The sequence below is a fragment of the Tripterygium wilfordii genome, chromosome 6 (genome assembly GCF_013401445.1).
Source record: "Tripterygium wilfordii isolate XIE 37 chromosome 6, ASM1340144v1, whole genome shotgun sequence".
NCBI lineage: Eukaryota > Viridiplantae > Streptophyta > Magnoliopsida > Celastrales > Celastraceae > Tripterygium > Tripterygium wilfordii.
Window position 1 is genome coordinate 1,164,745 of NC_052237.1, and position 21,248 is coordinate 1,185,992.

General features: G+C 39.2%; 3 protein-coding genes across 4 annotated transcripts; 2 read left to right on the forward strand and 1 right to left on the reverse strand.

The window, feature by feature from the left end:
* Nucleotides 1–2,146: 2,146 nt before the first annotated feature.
* On the forward strand, nt 2,147–14,717 carry LOC120000774 (histone-lysine N-methyltransferase ATXR3-like). Its single transcript, XM_038848888.1, has 20 exons — nt 2,147–2,372; nt 2,566–4,954; nt 5,098–5,154; nt 5,257–6,399; nt 6,635–7,008; nt 7,121–7,678; nt 7,774–7,874; nt 8,388–9,435; nt 9,569–9,640; nt 10,467–10,574; nt 10,656–10,756; nt 11,617–11,716; nt 11,802–11,897; nt 12,053–12,220; nt 12,304–12,429; nt 12,559–12,612; nt 13,040–13,287; nt 13,368–13,476; nt 13,572–13,874; nt 14,210–14,717. The coding sequence occupies exons 2-20, from the start codon at nt 2,683–2,685 to the stop codon at nt 14,384–14,386; spliced, it is 7,215 nt and encodes a 2,404-aa protein (XP_038704816.1). The 5' UTR covers nt 2,147–2,372; nt 2,566–2,682; the 3' UTR covers nt 14,387–14,717.
* A 610-nt stretch (nt 14,718–15,327) lies between these two features.
* LOC119999798 lies at nt 15,328–16,379 on the forward strand. The gene is made up of 3 exons (XM_038847551.1): nt 15,328–15,680; nt 15,767–15,972; nt 16,061–16,379. Exons 1-3 carry the CDS (start codon nt 15,462–15,464, stop codon nt 16,248–16,250), a joined length of 615 nt encoding a protein of 204 aa, XP_038703479.1. The 5' UTR covers nt 15,328–15,461; the 3' UTR covers nt 16,251–16,379.
* Nucleotides 16,380–16,470: 91 nt separating this feature from the next.
* LOC119999797 (probable terpene synthase 9) lies at nt 16,471–20,897 on the reverse strand. 2 transcript variants are annotated; one of them, XM_038847549.1, is made up of 8 exons: nt 20,393–20,897; nt 18,964–19,097; nt 18,639–18,885; nt 18,174–18,546; nt 17,872–18,090; nt 17,642–17,780; nt 17,298–17,552; nt 16,471–17,217 (listed from the first exon to the last, which is right to left on the reverse strand). In XM_038847549.1, exons 2-8 carry the CDS (start codon nt 19,048–19,050, stop codon nt 16,927–16,929), a joined length of 1,611 nt encoding a protein of 536 aa, XP_038703477.1. In that variant the 5' UTR covers nt 19,051–19,097; nt 20,393–20,897; the 3' UTR covers nt 16,471–16,926. The 2 variants fall into 2 exon arrangements, with proteins under 2 accessions (XP_038703477.1, XP_038703476.1); XM_038847548.1 differs by having other exon boundaries at nt 18,964–19,107.
* Between the last annotated feature and the right edge of the window lie 351 nt (nt 20,898–21,248).

Below are 21,248 nucleotides of genomic sequence, written 5' to 3' on the forward strand. Positions count from 1 at the left end.
ATATATGTATATGTATATATATGTATGTATATGTATATATATGTATGTATATGTATATATATGTATGTATATGTATTGATGAACTACAACTATGAGCAATTGTATATATACTATATTTGGGCCATGGTATTTGGTACATTTTTAACACCATATCATAACCATTGTGGAAGAACAGAGCAGACTAATTGATGAGAACCTCTTTAGATTTTGTGGCATGTTCTATATATATCACTTCTTCCCGTCAATTATGAGCGTGAATAAAAAAATTATCATGAATGGGGAAATCAAGTCAAATCCACAAATCAGGAACCAATTTTAGTAAATGAAAAATATGAAAAGATGTAATAATAGACGAGTGCTGAGGTTTTGTTTGGTATACTTGTTTTCCATATTTTTTTTTTGTTTTAATTTTTGAAAAACAGAAGAAAAAAATTCAGGAAATGCGTTTGATTCTAATTTTAGAAAATACGAAAAACTAAAAAATCATTTGAAAGCAGAAAATATTTTCTAAAAATAGAAAATAAAATACACAGAAAACATATCAAACAGACCTTCAAATATAGATGGAGTCAATAGAGAACATCCCACAACACAAGCTTATTAAAAAAAAAACGGCCCACAACAAAGCATGGGTCTCACCGCATCCAGTCGGACCAGTCCACACAGTCATATATTTGGGCCTGCCACTCAGTTGAATTTAGGAATCGACTCGAGTGCAATACCCCAAAGCCTTAAAGATTTAAAGATGAGCCCATCGCAGTGCTTTGGTGCAGTTCTCGAAGAAATGTCTAGGCCCATCAGGAATGAATTCATAATGAGTCAATGGATTTTTATGGAGCAACATCAACTGCTACAATTTATTTTCAAAGCACAAAGAACAGAAGGAAGAACAAGCCCATTACAAAGGGCTAAGCCCAAAATTGTGACTTGGTGGGTCGTGCCCACTGTCAATCGGTGCAACATATAACGTATAAGTCATGACTGGGATCAGAGTTACTTGTTGCAAACAACGTGTTATGATCTTGAGCAAACGCAAATGACTTCTATCAAAGCCCACTTAAAGTTTTGAATGTATCCTCAAAATAGTCCCAAAAGCAGATACATTTGACTATCATTTTCATATATATTACAAAATAATTTATAAATATCGCAAAACAGAGAGGACAAACCATGACACAGCTTTTAAAGACTTGATAAATGGCAATTGAGGGATGTGCGTTACTAAAGCAGAAGGATTAATGGAACTGTTAACTCAGAATGCAACTGCTTCCATAGCCTAAAGACTCGATAAATGGTGTTCTAGACTTCTAGTCCATAATCCATATATGCCCACGTATTCCATATTCAATAAATCATTTAAAAAAAATAACAGAATTGGCCACACCGTACAATTGCAGATTGCCTGTTTCCTCCAAGGATATCAAAACTGTGAAGCCAAGGGAATAATTCATCAGCATGATTAATTACTGAAGCAAAAACTCAACCGAAACTGGCAGACTGCAACTCTGGACTTGATTTTGATCCACCAGTTGCCTTAAATAAATATTTTAATCTGTTGTCGCTGGGCTGGGCTTTAAGTTTCCCGATAAAAAAATGGAGATATTTAAATGGTATTTAGAAAAGTCAAGAGTATTAGTAATAATATATGATGGGTACGGGGCATCAAGCCCATATAATTATTCAGAAAACGAGGAATCCCAACAAGTTTGGGCTATACAAAATAATGAAAATATGATGATTACTACTGTGACTTTCTTTTAAATAGCCCAATTCGAGAGCGCGATGAAGGCCTCCCGAATCCCGTATTGGGGCTAGTGACTCGTGAAGGAGTTCTGGTAAATATTTAGCTCAACTTGAGCGCCAAAATATATGGTATTTTACTTAAATCGCCCTATCCCGCTTTAGAAACCACAACGCGTACCACCGTTATTGCGAAATGACAGAAAACCCTTGAGCTCTTATTACCTCGTATTCTATTCAATTTTATGAATCTAGGGATCGAAGCCAATTATTCTGATTATTTATCCACTACTATTTAGTTGGGTTTTGGAAAAAACCAAATCCAAATAGACTTTGAGCCAAGGGTTAAGATAGTAAAACAAAAATTCAGAGGTAAATAAAATATAAAAGAAAAGAAAATAACACGAAGGTTTCGCCTTTCAGACCAAGAACACCACAACGACGGACATAGAAACTCAGAGATATAGCAATAAAGGGATTCGGGATACATAGAAGATAAGAATCCGAAAATTTTCTCTACTTCTTGTTTCTTCTCGATCTGGATTGACGAGCGAGTCTCTCTCTGAGCGCTCTTCGAGTCTAAGCTCCCAGATTATTTCGCGATCTGCCATCGCAGTTCTTCAATTTCCCTGGTAAATTTCCATCACTTTCTCGCTCTCTCTTTTAGATTATTTTCTTTTTGATTTTAAGATTTTAACCCTAGGGTTAAGCTGCAATACTCATTTGATTTGAGTGTTTGCGGTTGTCTATTTGTATGCGTCCGCTTACTCCGTTATGAAACCCTACATTGCTTTAATGTTGATTTCTGGGTTTTGTGTGAACTAGGGTTTTTGAATTGGAACGACTGCTGAACAGTGGACGCGGATTGAAGCATGAGCATCGACAGCCCCTGGAGAGGGGAGAACTAGGGTTCCGAATCACAGGATTAGACGGGGGATTTCCATGGGCGATGGGGGTGTTGCATGCATGCCTTTGCAGCAGCATATTATGAAGAGGTTTCCAATTGCAGACAAAGCGCTTTGCGGAGGCAGTAATGGCAACGGCAACAGTACCAGCAATGGGCTCAATTCCAAGTCTATTAAGCTCCCAGATACACAACCAAAGAAGAAGATTATAAAGAAGATAAAAAGACTGGTTCCTGTGAAGAAGGGAGTGTTGAAGAAAAGTGAATTAGCTACAGGGAAAGAAGAGAGTACGAAGAAGGAAGTAGAAGGCAGTTTGAATTCTGTGGATAAGGCGCAGAAAGAAGATGTGGAAGAGGGCGAGTTAGGGACTTTGAAGTGGCCGGATAATGGGCAGCTTGTTCTGGACAAGGTGGTGAGAAGCAGCGAGATTGAGAAGGGAGAGATAGTTGGTGATAAAGGGGGAAAAGGAGGGGAGGGGGAGAAACCGGAGAAAGGTGAGATTGTTGCAGGGAAATGGCGAAAAGGAGGGGATCTGGAGAAGGGTGATGTGGTCCTGGAGAAGGACAGGAAAGCTGATCCTCAGAAGGCGGAAATGACTAATTGGAAAGTTGCCAAAGACGAAATTGAGAAAGGAGAGTTTATTCCAGATAGATGGCATAAGGGGGATTTAGCCAGGGAAGAGTACAGTTATGGTAGGTCTAGAAGATTTGATGCTAGCAGAGAGCATACACCACCTTCTGGGAAGTATTCAAGTGAGGACATTTATCGCAGAAAAGAACTCAACAGAAGTGGGAGCCAGCACAGTAGGAGCTCCTATAAGTGGGAGAGTGGCCAAGAGAAGAATACAAGGCTCAGTTCAAAAATCGTGGATGAGGATGGTCCATATAAGAATGAATATAGCAATGGAAAGAACCATGGGAGAGAGTACTCTTCTAGTAACCGCTTGAAGCGTTATGGTATTGATTCTGATATCAGTGATCGCAGGCATTATGGAGACTATGAGGATTATACAGGTTCTAAAAGCAGGAGGCTCTCCGATGACTGCTCACGCTCTTCCCATTCAGATCATTATTCTCGGCATTCTGTGGAAAGGTTCTACAGGAACTCTTCTTCTTCCAAAATTGCTTCATTGGACAAGCTTTTGTCTAGGCATCATGATTCTTCATCTTCTAGAGTATTCTATGACCGACATGGGCGTAGCCCTGGTCGTTCTGAGCGGTCCCCACATGACAGGGCTCGTCATGATGATAATCTGGAGCGGAGTCCAGTTCGTCGTGAGAGATCTCCATATGGTCGGGACAGATCACCTTATGGCCGTGAGAGACTCCCTTATGGTCGTAAAAGATCCCCATATGGTCATGAAAAATCTCCTTATGATCGCAGCCGCCATTATGATCATAGAAATCGCAGTCCTGCTCGTTCAGAGCGTTCTCCGCATGATCGAGGTAGATATCATGATCGCAGGGATCGAACCCCAAGTTTTATGGCCAAGTCTCCCCTTAACTATAATAGGCCTAACAATTGTCGAGAAGCAAATCGTAAAAGTGGAGCTAGTGAGAAGCTTAATCTACAAAAAAGTAATAAAGAACAAGAAGATAAGCTCACTGAGAGCTATCATAGTGGCAGAGACTTACAAATTTCAGCTAAAGAATCTCATGATAGAAGCAGAGTTCGTAGTTTTGATGGATTAGATGAGAAAAAGGAAAACTCTGAGTCTCACAAAGAAAAGGAGTCTCAAAGTCCTAGCATTTGTGAAGAGTCTACTAATGTTAATGGAGGTCCCCACGAGGAGCTGCTTTCCATGGAAGAAGATATGGATATATGTGATACGCCACCTCATGTCTCTTTGGTACCTGATTCTTCTAAGGGGAAATGGATTTACCTTGATTATTTGGGGGTTCAATGCGGACCTTCAAAATTATGTGAACTTAAGCAACTTGTGGAAGAGGGGTTACTTGTGTCAGATCACTTGATCAAGCACTTAGATTCTGACAGATGGGTAACTGTTGAAAATGCTGTCTCGCCTATTGTAACTGTTAATTTTTCATCCGTTGTATCAGACACTATAACGCAGCTCGTGAGACCCCCGGAAGCACCTGGCAATTTACTGGCAGATACTGGTGATGCTGGGAAATCTGGTGTTCACTGTGGTGAGGAAGCTGCTGTCACGTTGCCCCAGTTGTCCATTAACCCAGATGACAATTCAGCTGCACATGAATCTTTAGAAGATCTTCGCATTGATGAAAGGGTTGGAGCTCTGGTGGGAGGAATAACTGTTATCCCTGGCAGGGAACTCGAAACTGTTGAGGGTACTATGCTGTTTGTTAATTATATTTTACTATGCTGTTTGTTAATTATATTTTCCCATGCTTTGTTTTAGCAAACAGTTTTTTTAGTATCTGCATTTTACCTTTTGTGTTGGGATATTTCTGATTCCTTTTGCATGCTGCAGAGGCTTTGCAAGTGACATTTGATCGTGCTCAGTGGGAAGGCTGGTATAACTCTGAAGGTACATGTCCATAGGCGTTGCATTTAATTGATTAATCATTAATTGATCAAGTGAAGTCAGCTTTAACGAGACTCCTTTTTGATGTGCCATGATGTTTTACAGGTCTCATTTCTCGTCAATCTATTAATGGTGAACAGTATAATCAAAAGAGTGATGAAGCATTGAGATATTTGAATGTCAAAACCAAAGAAGCTGCTGAATTGAGGTTAACAGACTCATCTGGCAAGGATTTTGGCTTTATCGGTGATGAGTTGAATGAGTGGTTTTCTGGCCAATGGCCATGCAATGGTGGTGACTGGAGAAGAAATGATGAAGGCACGCAAGATAAGTTTTCTAGAAAGAAACCTGTTCTGAACAACGGCTACCCACTGTGCCAGATGCCGAAGTCTGGGAATGAGGACCCACGATGGCATCAAAAAGATGATTTATCTTATCCTTGTCAGAGCAAAAAGCTTGACCTTCCTTCTTGGGCCTTTTCTGGTCCGGAACCTGCTGTACCGAGGGGAATGAAGGGAACCATGCTACCGGTTGTCAGGATAAATTCATTGGTGGTCAAGGAGCAAGGTTCATTGGTTTCAGAGCCCCGAGGCAAAGCTAGAGGAGGAAAAGAGAGGTACTCTTCAAGGTCTGTTCGGACTTTCTCTACTACCATTGATGTCAAGCGCTCACTGGCAGAAGGCGATTCTCAATTGAAATCTCTTACTAATCAAGAGTCACTGGCTTTGTCAAAGTCGGACACTTCTATTAATACACCCAAAGACCGTCTCTGCACTGTTGATGACTTGCAATTGCATTTGGGTGACTGGTACTATCTTGATGGTGCTGGGCATGATCAAGGGCCCTTTTCATTCTCAGAGCTCCAGATCTTGGTAGATGAGGGTACTATCCAAAAATATAGTAGTGTGCACAGAAAATTTGATAATATTTGTGTGCCTGTTACTCGAGCTGCAAAGATTTCTGAAGCCACTGTCAAGATTCAACAGGAGAATGTTGGACCATCTGCTGATTCTTCTGGGCCTACAAAATTGCATTGTGCTGCTCCTTGTGAAAGTAACACAAGTTCCATTTCATTTCATAACATGCATCCGCAGTTCATTGGTTATACCCGTGGGAAGCTGCACGAATTGGTAATGAAATCATACAAGAGCCGGGAATTTGCTGCAGCTATAAACAAGGTTTTAGATCCATGGCTCAGTGCAACACTGCCAAAGAAAGAGACTGGAAATCATATATACAGGAAATCAGGTATGGTTAAGTGCTTTCCATTAGGGTCATTTTTGTTTGTTTCATTGAGTTTTACTAGTGATTCCATATGCAGTTTTGTTGCTACTTCAATGGCTAGGTGACATAGCTTGCTTATTTTTTTTCCATACATGGATGATAGTCTAATATTTACATATTGTTTTAATATGTTTTCCCCTTCACTTTTATCTGTCTCTTTAATCATTTTAACTTTATGGTTGGGGCTTGAAAACTACAGAAATTGATCAACGAGGTGGTAAAAGAGCCCGATTACAAGTTGATGAAAGTGACGAGGACTATGAAATGGAGGAAGATTTGCAAACTGGTCAAAAGGATGAGACAACATTTGACGATTTATGCAGTGGTTCTACTTTCTGCAGAGAAAAGAGTTCATGTTCTGAAGCAGAGACAGGGAGTTGGGGTTTACTGGATGGTTATGTGTTGGCCCGTGTATTTCATTTTTTGAGATTTGACATGAAATCTGTTACCTTGGCTTCTTTGACTTGTAAACATTGGAGGGCTGCAGCCAAGTTTTACAGGGGTATTTCAAGACAGGTTGATGTATCATCCGTTGGTGCTAGCTGCACAGACTCCATAATCTGGAATATCATGGTAGGCTATTATATATGTTTTTCGCTACAGAACAGTTACTCTCTTGATATATATGTTTGGTATTACTAGATGCTTGCTCTTCTCCTGGTTTTAAGTTGAGTTTTATTTGCAGAGCGGGTATAACAAAGAAAGGATACATACAATGGTTCTCAATGGCTGCACAAACATTACTTCTGGCATGCTTGAAGATATTCTCTGCTCTTTTCCTTGTTTATCTTCAATAGATGTTAGAGGTTGTGGCCAATTTGAAGAGATGGCCCTCAAATTCCCAGATGTCAACTGGCTCAAGAATCGAACTTTGCATGGCTCAAAGGTCCCTGAGGAGTTGAATTTGAAGACAAGGAATCTCAAACAGATCACTGAGAAAACTCCATCCCTATATAGGCCTAGGGCTCTTGGTAACCGTATGGATGATTTTGGGGAGCTGAAGGATTATTTTGACAGTGTAGATAAGAGAGATTCGGCAAATCAATTGTTTCGTCGGAGCTTATATAAGCGTTCAAAACTTTTTGACGCCAGAAGGTCCTCAGCTATTCTATCTAGGGATGCTCGTATCAGGCAATGGGCGATCAAAAAGTCTGAAAGTAGCTATAAGAGGACAGAGGGATTTCTTGCTTCTAGTTTGAAGGACATTATGAAGGAAAATACATTTGAATTTTTTGTGCCCAAGGTACTGCTGAAGTGCTGATCATAATTTATGTACTGGAGATCATTTTCTTTGTATTTGCTTCGTTTCTTGTATTAAATAGTCTCTTTGGTGATCAGGTGGCAGAAATTGAGGATAGAATGAAGAATGGTTATTATATTACCCATGGATTAAGTGCTGTCAAGGAGGACATCAGTCGAATGTGCAGGGATGCAATCAAGTAAGTATGCACATAGCCTGCATTTATTACCTTGCAAGACATGGTAACTTATTAGGACATCTGTGGGTTTGAAGCTAATGTTTGTCACAATCTGCACATCTTCTGGTGTAAATTATGCAATTGAATTGGGAAACAGATATATATCGGTTAATTGTATATGAACCCCGAGTCCACTATTTTCGAGGGTTACTGTTCCATAGGCACCCTGTGTGTGGCTTCTGTTCTGCTGTATATTGCTTTCCCTCGCACCCCTATCCCTAAAGGGTATCTTCCGTTAGTTCTTATCTAGACAAGTAGGAAATTAGATAGGTCTTCATCCAGTTTGGGAGAAGCAAGGATTTTAGCAGCATTTGCTTGTGTGGTGATTGTTGTCATACGTGCATCTTGTTATAATCTTTCCTACACTCATGAGTCATGGCCCTTAAAGAATGATTTGTCATTTTCATATCTTTTTAACTAGTTGTTTATCGTTTATTATGCATAACTAAGATTTGTATAAATGCGTGGATGTAGGGCAAAAAGTCGTGGTGCTGGAAACATGAATCGCATTACTACGCTCTTCCTCAAACTTGCCACACGGTTAGAGCAGAGTTCTAGATTTTCGTATGAAAGAGATCAGATGATTAAGTCGTGGAAAGATGATTTGTCAGCTGGGTCCGGCTCCACTTCCTCAAAATATAAGAAGAGGCTAGATAAATTAGTTGCTGACAGGAAGTACAGGACTAACGGCTCAAATTTGTCGAATGGTGGTTTTGATGTTGGAGAGTATGCATCTGATCGAGAAATCAGAAGGAGATTATCCAAATTGAATAGAAAATCTTTAGACTCTGGAAGCGAAACTTCTGATGACCTTGATCGGTCATCTGAAGATGGCAAGAGTGATAGTGAGAACACTAACTCAGATACAGAAAGTGATTTGGATCTGCGATCAGAAAGTCAAGCTGGGGAGTCAAGGGCAGATGGATACTTAACAGCAGATGACAGATTTGATCCTCTGACTGATGAACGTGAGTGGGGGGCTCGCATGACGAAAGCAAGCTTGGTTCCTCCTGTTACTAGGAAATATGAAGTGATTGATCAATATGTAATAGTAGCAGATGAGGAGGAGGTACGGAGGAAAATGTCCGTCTCTTTGCCAGAGGACTATGCTGAGAAGCTTGATGCCCAGAAAAATGGCTTAGAAGAGTTGGATATGGAACTTCCTGAAGTCAAGGACTATAAACCTAGGAAACAGCTTGGGGATGAAGTTATAGAACAAGAAGTTTATGGAATTGATCCATATACTCATAATCTTTTGCTTGATTCCATGCCGGAGGATTTACATTGGCCTCTACCGGAAAAGCAATTATTCATTGAAGACGTGCTCCTCCGTACTCTTAATAGGCAAGCTAGGAAATTTACTGGTACTGGGAACACTCCGATGATATATCCACTGAGGCCTATTATAGAAGAAATTGAAAAGACAGCTGGGGACTGTGACATGCGAATGGTGAAAATGTGTCATGGCATACTGAAAGCCATAGACAGTCGTCCTGATGATAAATATGTTGCTTACAGAAAGGTATAAACATGATTCCTGTCAGGCATGAGTTTGTAATTGTCTTTCCTTGTCCTGCTTAATTTGGTATGTAATACCTTCTTGACTCATTGACTGTTTTGAATGCTGATTGTTTGCTCTGTGATCTGCTGATTAGGGGCTTGGTGTTGTTTGCGACAAGGAAGGGGGTTTTGGCGAATATGATTTTGTTGTTGAGTTCCTGGGAGAGGTATGGTTGCATGGTTGTTTGTTGGATATCTTTCTCTCTGCTTCTGATTTCTTAGGAACATAGTAAAGAGAATGTAATGCTTACCTTCTGTTGCGCAAAAGTTTTAATTGAATTTACCCTTTCTAAAAATAATTTGAGAGTGCGAAAAAGTACATTGTAATGGCTGGGGAATTGACCTATGATATAACTGCCTAAATAATTATTTTTATTTCTTGAGGTTTGTACATATTATGTGGGGTAAGGTCTGCCTAGCTACATCCTACCTGTCCCCGCCCACTGCGGGAGTCTTGTACAAAAAACCTGAGATTTGTACATCCAATCAAAATTAATCAAATTACTTCCTAAACATTTCTTTTTCCCCTGGGTTTATAATACCATTACAACAGTGAACTAGTGAAGACTTTATGTTTCATGTGGTTTCCCATGCACAAGATTATTTTTGATCCAACCTGTTCAATGTGGTGGATAAGCCTTGATACTCAACCTTGCAAAAACTTTTGAAGTGGCATAATGAGGATATTTTGCCTGAGACATTGTTCTTCAGATCTTTCGAATCTTTTACTTTTGAAGCGTTTCCCAATGAATTTACTAAATGACAAACAAAATCTTTGAGGAAGCTTCTGCAGCCTGGTTTTGTTGTCGGTGCATATAATCGCTGTCGGATTCCAACATCGACTGTAATAAATTGCATGTCCATGTAAAACTGCGATTGCTTGTTTGTATTTTGTTACTGTCTTTTTTGCTTTACAGTTAATTCCTTTGAGTTTTAGGATGATAAAGTTTGTTCTGACTATATGTGTACTTTTCCACTTAAAATGATTCTCAGGTTTATCCTGCTTGGAAATGGTTTGAGAAGCAAGATGGTATTCGATCTTTGCAAAAAGACAACAAAGATGCTCCAGAATTTTATAACATTTATCTTGAGAGGCCAAAGGTGTTTTCCCCTTTATGTAAAATTGATGTGCTTTGTTTTAGTTGCCAGTCTAAGCATTTATAACTTTTGTGAATTTTGCAGGGGGATGCTGATGGGTATGATTTGGTTGTTGTTGATGCGATGCATAAGGCAAATTATGCAAGTCGAATTTGTCATTCATGCAGGCCTAATTGTGAAGCTAAGTGAGTGTTCTGCCCTCTTCGTCAACACATTTATGATTTATGATTTACGTAGCTAGGTTGCTTTGGCATTGAAAAGGTTTGAGAAACCCCTAGTGCAACAAGAACATATGGTAGGAACTGTCCTTCGCACACTAGGCATGTGATAATTACAATAAATAGAATTGATAATCGTTGACTTGATTGAGGCTAAATATTAGGTCTTTCCTTCCGTAAGTGATGTTTCATGATTTTATGGGAGTCTTCCTTTATTAGGCATTAGGTATGTCGTCCTTTTTTATTTTTTGTTTATTTTCATGTTGTCTTCACAAGCGAACATGTGCCCAGTGGTAGAGTTGCAGGAGTGCAACCTAAAGGTCACATGTCCAATTTCCGCAAACAAGCTCTCCCCTTATTATGTGGGAGACAGATCTGCGAACATCTTGCCTGTCTCCGACCCAGCCTACTGCGGGAGCCTTGTGCACGGGTGTTGTTTACGTTCACCTTCAGATTGCCTTAACAGTATGAATGGCACTATCTATTGGAATACAAACTCTTTTATTCGTCTTCCAAATTCATTTGGAGCAAATATAAATTGTATGACATAGGTTATGGTTTATAGATCAGTTAATTTTCCACATTTGTATGTCATTTTGATAGTTCTTTGTTATGTTTTAGTTGCTAGAATGTTTGGGCATGGTATTAAGTTTTCAGCAGTTCTAGATTATTTGCTTTCAAGTTCAGTGCTGCTAAATCAATTTGGGGTGGAATTTGTGTTGGAGTATTACTCTTTGATCGTGTCAAGTTTTGTGCATCCATTCTTGTTTAAAAGTCACAAGATTTTTAGTATTTATTTTCTATTTGTACCATTTCTTTGAATGCAGAGTCACTGCCGTAGATGGTCAATACCAGATTGGGATTTATACTGTGCGTGAAATTCGATATGGGGAGGAAGTTACGTTTGATTATAATTCAGTAACAGAGGTGTGTATTCTGCCTGTCATCCAAGTTTACACTCTTGCAAAACAGCGTTCTTATAATTTATGGTTTCTGATGACTTCATAAACAGAGTAAGGAGGAATACGAAGCTTCTGTTTGTTTATGTGGTTCCCAAGTTTGCCGGGGCAGCTACTTAAACCTTACTGGCGAAGGGGCTTTCCAAAAGGTGCAGATTGCAGTGCCTGTGTTCTGAAATTAATATATTTTTAACCACACAAATCTTGTCTTTGTGGATTTTTATTGCAGTGGGTTATGGCTGTTTTCTATTATAAGATTCAAAAGTCATTGATATTTTTTTGTCTGGGTATATGTGTCTATCAGGTATTGAAGGAGTGGCACGGTATACTGAATCGCTATCAGTTAATGCTAGAAGCTTGTGAGTTGAATTCAGTATCTGAAGAGGATTACCTGGACTTGGGGAGAGCTGGTCTTGGCAGTTGTTTGCTTGGTGGGTTGCCGGATTGGGTGGTTGCATTTTCAGCTAGACTGGTGTGTGCTTGCTGCCTACTTATTTCAGTTTTGCAGTTAACATCTCACAAATCTTTGTTTACTGACTTCCTTTTTTAATGAAGGTGAGGTTCATAAACTTGGAAAGAACAAAGCTTCCAGAAGAAATCCTGAGGCATAATATAGCAGAAAAAAGAAAATATTTTACGGAAATATGTCTTGAGGTTGAGAAAAGTGATGCCGAGGTTCAGGTAGTGCTGCCTATGCTATCTCTTTCTGGGTGCTTGTCACTTTCTCGGACATGCTGCAGTCAAAAAATAATTTTAGGGAGTTTTACGGGACTATTCTTACTGTTACTTTCCGGATTACTAATTTTACAGGCAGAAGGTGTCTACAACCAGAGGCTTCAAAATTTGGCTGTTACTCTCGACAAGGTTAGTTTATCTCTAGTTTCTGTATTACTGAGATGTATCTTTTATATCAGGTGCTAGTACTGACTATAAGAAAGTAGAATGATGTCGCGTTTGATATATATGCTATGCTGGTTTGTAATTGTTATGTGTACATCTTTATGGTGGTCCATTGTATTACAAGGAATGGATAATTCTGAACACCTGAAGTCAAAGATCTAGGATTCACTCTATCAATTTATCACTTTTTGGAGTTATTACTCATAACCATTAACTTATTTCCTTACTCAAAAAAGAAAAGAATCTTTAGCTTATTTCCAGAATTTCTAGTTCTTTAAAAGGAGCGGAAAGCAAGAGAAACATAGTTGTGCTTCATGAAGTATAGCTTTTATATATCTGTTCTAGTAGATGAAAAAAAAGTATTAAATTTGATTTTTGTACCCTTTCACAGGTGAGGTATGTAATGAGACGTGTGTTTGGTGACCCAAAGAAAGCTCCACCTCCACTGGAGAAGCTTAGTCCTGAAGAAGCCGTCTCCTTCCTCTGGAATGGAGAGGGCTCCCTGGTTGAGCAACTTCTTCAGTGTATGGCTCCTCATGTTGAGGAAGACATACTCAAGGATTTAAAGTTGAAGATCCATGCACATGATCCATCAGGTTCCAACGACATTCAGATAGGACTTCAGAAATCTTTATTATGGTAGGCAGCATGCATTTTTTTGCTTACGCTTTCCTCGTCTTTGACCTGATATAACTTGCTAAAACTTTCTTTTGCTGAAGGTTGAGGGATGCAGTTCGAGATCTTCCATGTACATACAAGTCTCGACATGATGCTGCAGCTGACTTGATCCATATTTATGCTTATACAAAGTGCTTTTTTAGAGTTCGGGTGAGTGATAGCCTCATCCTCTGACAAGTTTCTCTTCCCACATGATCATATTGCGCTCTTTTTTTTCTCAGTAATCTTGGAATATTTTTATGCAGGAATACAAAGCCGTAACTTCTGAACCAGTATACATTAGTCCCCTGGATCTGGGCCCCAAGTATGCTGATAAGTTGGGTGCAGGTTTACATGAGTTTTGTAAGACATATGGTGAGAATTATTGCTTGGGACAACTGATTTTTTGGCATATCCAGACTAATTCTGAGCCAGATAATAGCTTCCTTAGAGCAAGTCAGGGTTGCATGTCATTACCTGAGATTGGTTCTTTCTATGCCAAAGTTCAGAAGCCATCTCCGCAGCGTGTCTATGGCCCAAAGACGGTGAAATTTATGCTGGCAAGAATGGTGAGTCTAATACACAGTTATGTTATCATTTTAAATTTAATCATCAACCCACTCTTAAGTTACACTGCGTGAACTACTTTTAAGGGCGTTATCATCCAGTTTGCTTCTTCATTATCATAACCTCTTGCTTCAATATTGCTTGGAGAGCTTTTTAAATTACTTATGATTTGTGTGTATCTGAAATCATTTTGTGGAATGGAGAGGGATCATTTTCTGTTCTTTTACTGAGAGACGAGGGGAGATTGTCATGATATCTTGGATTCAAGGTCCTTGAATGTGTCCTGCTCCTTGGCTAGCATGGTTGCTTATCCGTTGCAATTGTGTTGTTTCCACAGGAGAAGCAGCCCCAAAGACCGTGGCCCAAGGATCGAATTTGGTCGTTCAACAATTCTCAAAAAGTTTTTGGTAGTCCAATGTTAGATGCTGTTCTGAATAACACTTCACTTGATAGGGAGATGGTGCAATGGCTAAGGCACAGACCTGCTGTATTTCAAGCCACGTGGGATCGGTGAGCTTTTTGCCGGGTTGGGGGTCTTTAGGAAGCAGTAGTGGGGTTATCAACCAACCTCTATTAGTGTTTTGGAGTGATTCCTCAATTTTAGTTGCAGCTGCCCCTTATGACAGTGGGAGTTGCGGATCATTCCGAAACATCATTCGTTGTGCTGCTTTTTCTCATTCATGTGTATAGTTTTTCATTTTCTTGTTCTCTTAGCTCTTTGTTAGTCCTTGTAATTTGTAATTCATTTATCAAGTAGGAAAACAAATTTTTTTCCCAATCTGAATTGAAGTAAAAGAAATGAAAGGTAAGAAAAGTTCTAGTGCAATCTGCTGTTGTTTGGTTCATTATGCGTCTCTCCTCGGTGTCTCTTGGACGACAATTTTACTTGTGTTTGTATTGCATCGCCGCTGTTTTTCGCCTCTTATAATCAAGGTTGGCTTTTTAGTTGCTCATGGCTTTGGCGTAGCATGTTCTTTATGCAACCTTTTCCCCTTGGAGCAGTGACAAGTAGAATATTGGAAATGAATCAGATGATGATGGTGCAGAAATTGTAGGAGGTTAAGCATCCCATTAGGTCATAATCGCTTTGTCACGACAGTGAAACCATGATTTCCCTAAATACTAAAAATTTTGCGCACAGCTCAATGCCCTCGGTCAGTGCACAAACCATAAAAGAAATTAAGAAAGAAGCACCCAATGGGAACCAGAGCCCAAAAAGCGGGTTCATCTCAGCCAGGGAAGTCAAAGTTTCAGTCATTCAAAAGATTAATTATGCAAAATATTGGCAACGAGAGTAAAAATCCCCCAAAAGATTAACCACAGATTCAATACGGGCCATGGGTAGAGATGCCCAAGGCACGTTCCTCCATAAACCATTGAGCTGGTTTATACCCTGCTTTTCTTGTTCCTCTATCAAAGGAATCCAGTGGACAAGAAAAAGAAGGTAAAGAAGACACCAAAAGCAAAATAAACTTTTCCTGTTTAGACAAAAGAAGCTTTTTAACATGCTTATCCCCAGCTACTCTCATTCCAACACACTTTACTACTCTCGACATCAATCCCTCTCAAGGCCCTGAACTTTGCTTCACATGCTCCATTCTCTCCACTTCTTAGAACCAAAACAGAGAGAGAGAGAGAGAGAGAGAGAGAGAGAGAGCTCTGTTTTTCTCTCCTACTTGACACCCATTTTGCAACACTGGAAAAACAAAATGATGAAACTAGGTGGTGTTTTGGTTTGTCTCTTGATTGTAGCCATGGATATAGGTGCTGGGATTCTTGGCATCCAAGCAGAAGTTGCACAAAACCAGGTAATATGTCATATATCAACCATACATAATCTTGTTGATCATTGTTTTCTTTTTCTAATTTTTCTTTAATTTGTCTTGATTAACAGGTCAAACACTTGAGGTTGTGGATATTTGAGTGTAGAGAGCCAAGTGAAGATGCTTTCAAACTAGGGTTAATTGCAGCAGTACTTCTAGCTTTAGCCCATGTTATTACTAATTTGCTAGGTGGGTGTCTCTGTATTTGCAACCAAGAAGATTTTCAAAGAGCTTCTCCAAACAGGCAACTCTCTATGGCCTGCCTCTGCTTCTCTTGGTATGTGAAAAGAACCCATATACTCAAATGTTTAATTGATTCTAATAAGTTTTATTGAATTTTATTAACTTTGGTCTTGTTTGATCAGGCTAATATTGGCCGTTGGATTGTCGATGCTAGTTATAGGGACAATGTCCAACCACAAGTCAAAGGCTTCCTGTGGTTTCTCACACCATCATTTCCTTTCTATTGGAGGCATACTCTGTTTTGTACATGCTCTGTTTAGTGTTGCATATTACGTCTCTGCCACTGCTGCTCTCAAGGAAGAAGGAAAGTAATTTGTACTCTCTATGACTTTTACAGACATGAAGCTCTATCATGGAATGTAAGACAAGTGATTTATTGCACTGCTAATTTGCTTGCAAGTGTAAATCAGTGGTTGTGAACAAATATACCTTATCATCTCAGGTAGCTTTTATTTTCTGATAGAGCTAACCCACAAAGAATTCTCAATGTGACAATAAACAAACGAAACACTTCAATTTCAATGACTTGATATTTCCCATAACCATCAGGGAGTTGACTTGTTTGCAAGTGTAAATCAGTGGCTGTGAACAAATATACCTTATCATCTCAGGTAGCCTTTATTTTCTGATAGAGCTAACCCACAAAGAATTCTCAATGTGACAATAAACAAAAGAAACACTTCAATTTCAATGACTTGATATTTCCCATAACCATCAGGGAGACTTGTTTGCAAGTGTAAATCAGTGGCTGTGAACAAATATACCTTATCATCTCAGGTAGCCTTTATTTTCTGATAGAGCTAACCCACAAAGAATTCTCAATGTGACAATAAACAAAAGAAACACTTCAATTTCAATGACTTGATATTTCCCATAACCATCAGGGAGTTGACTTGTTTATCATTTCTTTTTTCCTGAATACTCATTAAATCAGGAAGACAAACTACTCATTCTTCACCACTGGATAAAGAAATAGTGACGTTTCACCTCAATGGGGGATTGGTTTGAGTATCAATGATGTTAAGAGATCTTTTGTTACACCTGTTGATGTCCCAATACCATCCCCATATTGGAATATGCATTGCGCGGTCCGTGCCATGTTCAAGCAGATTTTCACCATTGATTTTGGGAGGTAGCTTTTGGCACTCTCTTCATTCAACATTTTCCATGACTGGCTTATCAAATCCTTTATCTGCTCTTCAGCCTCTTCTCTTGACATGCCTCTTTCAATCATGTAGCAGTCCGTAGATTTCGCCACATCGCCTCTCTTGCTCTCAGCCTTGATGGATAACAAAATTTGTGAGAAAAACATAAAAGTCTATGGAGTCTAGAGAGAAAATTAATGGAGTGTATGCTTACAATGGAAGTTCCCAAATCATCGCTAAGTCGAGTAATTAAGGATGACCAGTAGATTAGCTCTGAACCATCTTTTAAGCAGTCAAGTGACTTCTTTGTTATGGGGAATCCTTCTCCTTGCAGTAGATATGCATGAGTTACTGCAGCAGGACCTCCCACGGAAATCCAGGCGTTTTTTAGGTACTCATCCATACTTGGTGTCTGAGAACTGTAAAACCACTTTGCTTCTACTTGATATGCTCCACAGAGATTGGTCCACTGCCATAACCAAATATCTTAACATGATTAATGATAAACTTGCAAACCTTAAGCAACGCCAAACTCAACATGAGTCTTAGATAGCTTACTGCTTCCTTAAAGTAAGGCAGGGTATCTAAACCATGATCTTTAAGAACATCATAGGCCAATTCGTTCGCAAAGTTGTACGTGGCATAGTAGCATAGCTTCATATACTCTGGAAGGTCCTCCATGGCCTTAAGATCCCATCTGCAGGCAGAAAATTGTCCAAAAGTGATTAAAAAAAGCTTCAGCAACAACATGAACTCTAAAGATAAATTCATTTTCGCATTATAGGTACCGTTTCACTGCTCCTGTAAAGATTTCTAGCTCATCCAACGAACCATAGACATCATACATGTCATCAATTGCTGTCAATATGCATACAAATTTGGTAAGGCCAATCCTGCACTTGGAGTGATGGGGCTCAAAGACAATCCCCAATGCCCACAAATAGTTTTCCATTAATCGATCCCTTGCAAAGCTTAGCTTCTCTTTGAATCCGAGCATTCTCCACCACCTGTTGAATCATGTCATAAAACTGATCATTATCTTGACTTCGAAGTAAATGCTTATGGATTGAAATTTGAAAGTATGCGTTACCTTGATAGCTCCTTTAGCTCTTCCTGATATAAACACTGTACTGAATTGAAATCCAATCTGGCTAGTTCAAGCAAATTTAGGTTCTCTGTAACATTCTTTTGGTAAATTTCAATGGATTTCTTTGTAAGAACCCTTGGCACCCTCCACCTAAAAGGAGTTCGTAGTGAGAGTTGCACTTGCTCGGCTAGATCACTCTCCAATCTCCCCACTAATGTTTTTAGTTTCGTGACACTAAAATCACAGGCTTCTTCCAAAATATCTTCTCCGTTCCTTCTCATATGTGAAGCTTCATACAAACTCAAGAGCCCGGTCACATCCTCACTTAGACTATCCATGAACTTTCCATCTCTGCCGATGAACTTGTTGAACACAGCTGTTTTTAATCATAATTGAAATCAAGGTTAATTTATCATTAAATGGAAAAAGCAAAAAGAATCAGAACTTGGTATGTGGAGATGTGGTCACCTAAGCTGACTGGAAAATTGTGTTCTCTCAGGAGTCGAAATTGCAAGGAAGTTGTGTAAAGATCCTCCGGTTGTTCTGAGTGAATAAGATTAAGGGCCTCGTTGATTTCTTCTTCAAAGTGGTAAGCTATTTCCAATTTTTGCAGTGAATCAACATGCTTCAATAGTACACCGGGGTCTGAAATGGACAAAAGCGACTTCTTGACATCTTGCTTCAATCCCTCCAGTTGGGTTGCATGAGATTCACACTGCCAGAAAAGAAAAAATCAATAAGTAATGTCACAAGTCAAGTCCAAATGTATAGTCGTACACATGTATGTAGTTACAGTGTATGTAGAGTTGAAGGACTCAATGAGCTCTGGCTCCCAAATGCTAGGATGGTAATTAGCGGATCTCCGTTGATCACCCTTCATAGCTGCAAGAAAGAGAGATGATCTTGATCGAACTTGTTTGCTTCTGCCTGCACATAACTTGGAAAGTGGAATTGTTGAGTAACTTTTGGTTCCAAATTTTGAGGGAGAAATGGCAGAGTAACACATTCTTTCCATGCCACAGGGGATTAGGCTCGTCATCAATCAGGTGATCAAGGACGTTTATTGTTGTTCAATTCAAGCAAGCAAGAGCTAGACTATATTTCTATATGTCAAAGAGAAGAGAGAGTGATGAATTTCTTGGTGTAATGAAGCAAAACATATATAGGTCCTAACTAGTTCAACTGTCAGGTTCCAGGCAATTGTCGAGGTCATATGCAGGTCAGGTGTCCCAAAAAGACTTTCTAAACAACATAGTCGACAAACATATTTTAAGGACCACAAAACCAATAGGAACTCAGAATTGTTTTGATTCACGTTTTATGCATGAAGATAAGAATTAAACAATTGTAGTTAGTTAAACAAATGTAGTTAGTTAAACAAATGTAGTTGGTTAAATAAAACCAAATAGTTAAGGTGTAATTAGTGGTCAGCCAAGTGCGGCTCATGCTCATCGTCAAGTACACATACAGCTAGAATAATTTCACAATCAACTAATGATTTTTTTTTATAGCAATTGATGATTATCTTTCTAATTTATCCACTTCAAGCTTTTGACCGGCTAAAAACAAAGAGACGGTAGTTAAAGAAGTGAATGCAGAATAAGAGTGGTATCAAAACATATACCAGACCTCATGATAGGCTTTTCATTATATAGCTTCTGTACAACCTAACTCTCCACATCTTCTGGTAAGTAGTTACATCTAGGGATGACAATTTCTCCCTGTCCCGTCCCGATCCGACCCACCCTGAGCTGATTTTCCCCTACCCGAGGCTTGTGCGGGGTGGGTACGGGACAAAGAATCTCAACACGCTGTGGGACGGGGGCAAGTATGCCTCCCAACCCGCCCCAATCCCCCACCCCGCAAATTTATCCACTTCAAGCTTTTGACCGAACGGGTAAAAACAAAGAGACGGTAGGTAAGATAACTTGTATGGACATCAGTAATTCATGCACATGCTTATTTTTGTCATGTAGAATAATCTTGTATAACATAACAAAAAAGACAAAAGTAGCTAAATGAATGGAATGGGACGGTGGAAAATATAAGTTTAGACGGCAAGGTTCGTGAAGCTTAGTCATGGTACTACAAAAAGTAGGATGTCAAGTTTTTAGCAGCAACTCTTAGACATGTCATGTGAAGCCAACAGAGGAATAAGCGAAGAACATCAATAAATAGACGGGCAAATACTAAAAGTTATTGAAGGAACAGTGATGTTTTACCTCTGTAAATCGTACAAAACCTTCCATGAACCCTGTGGAGTTTGAAGAATTGGTTGGTACTTCTGTATCCACGCTCCACCCAAAGAACCCACTTCTCTCCCTTCTTCGAATCTCAAAAACGACATGGCAAATCCTCCAAATCCACGGTCAACTCATCACGAAAGGTCTTTTCGACAACTCCCTTACCTCCAACTCATCACAAAAGGTCTTTTCAACAACTCCCTTACCTCCGGTCAATTACCCGCTTCCCGTACATATCACCAACATAACATCGAATATGCAGAGAATTTGTTCACCCAAATTCGCGAAACCCAGTACCTTCATGTACAACTCTATGATTAAAGGCTACACACAAAGCTCAAGCCCACACATAGCTCAACCCAGTACCTTCATGAACACTTTGCTTGAAGCACTTGAAACTAAAATTTTGCAAACGTCTAAAGAGCGTATATCTCTCCGCACCAAGTCTCTTGTCCTTCAAGTATCATGATACGAAGATGATTGGAATCGCTTTTGCAAGTATTCCAAATCTTGTTAAAGTATTTTTTGGAGGGTTATATTCTCTTTGTAAAATGGCTATGTCTAACAAATTCAATCATAACATATAATTAGACAAGGTAATAACAAAAGTGAATGTAATTAGATAACAACTCGTGTAATTAGATAAAGTAATAACAAAAGTCAATATAATTAGACAAGATAATAACGAAAATTAAATGTAATTAGATAAGTAATTAGATAACATAATATTGTTATGGTAGATTATGAAAGATAATACTGTTATGGTCGATTATGAAAGAAATTGTTAGGAACATATAGAATTTTACTTCTTAAAATGAGGAACTCCCTTTGACTT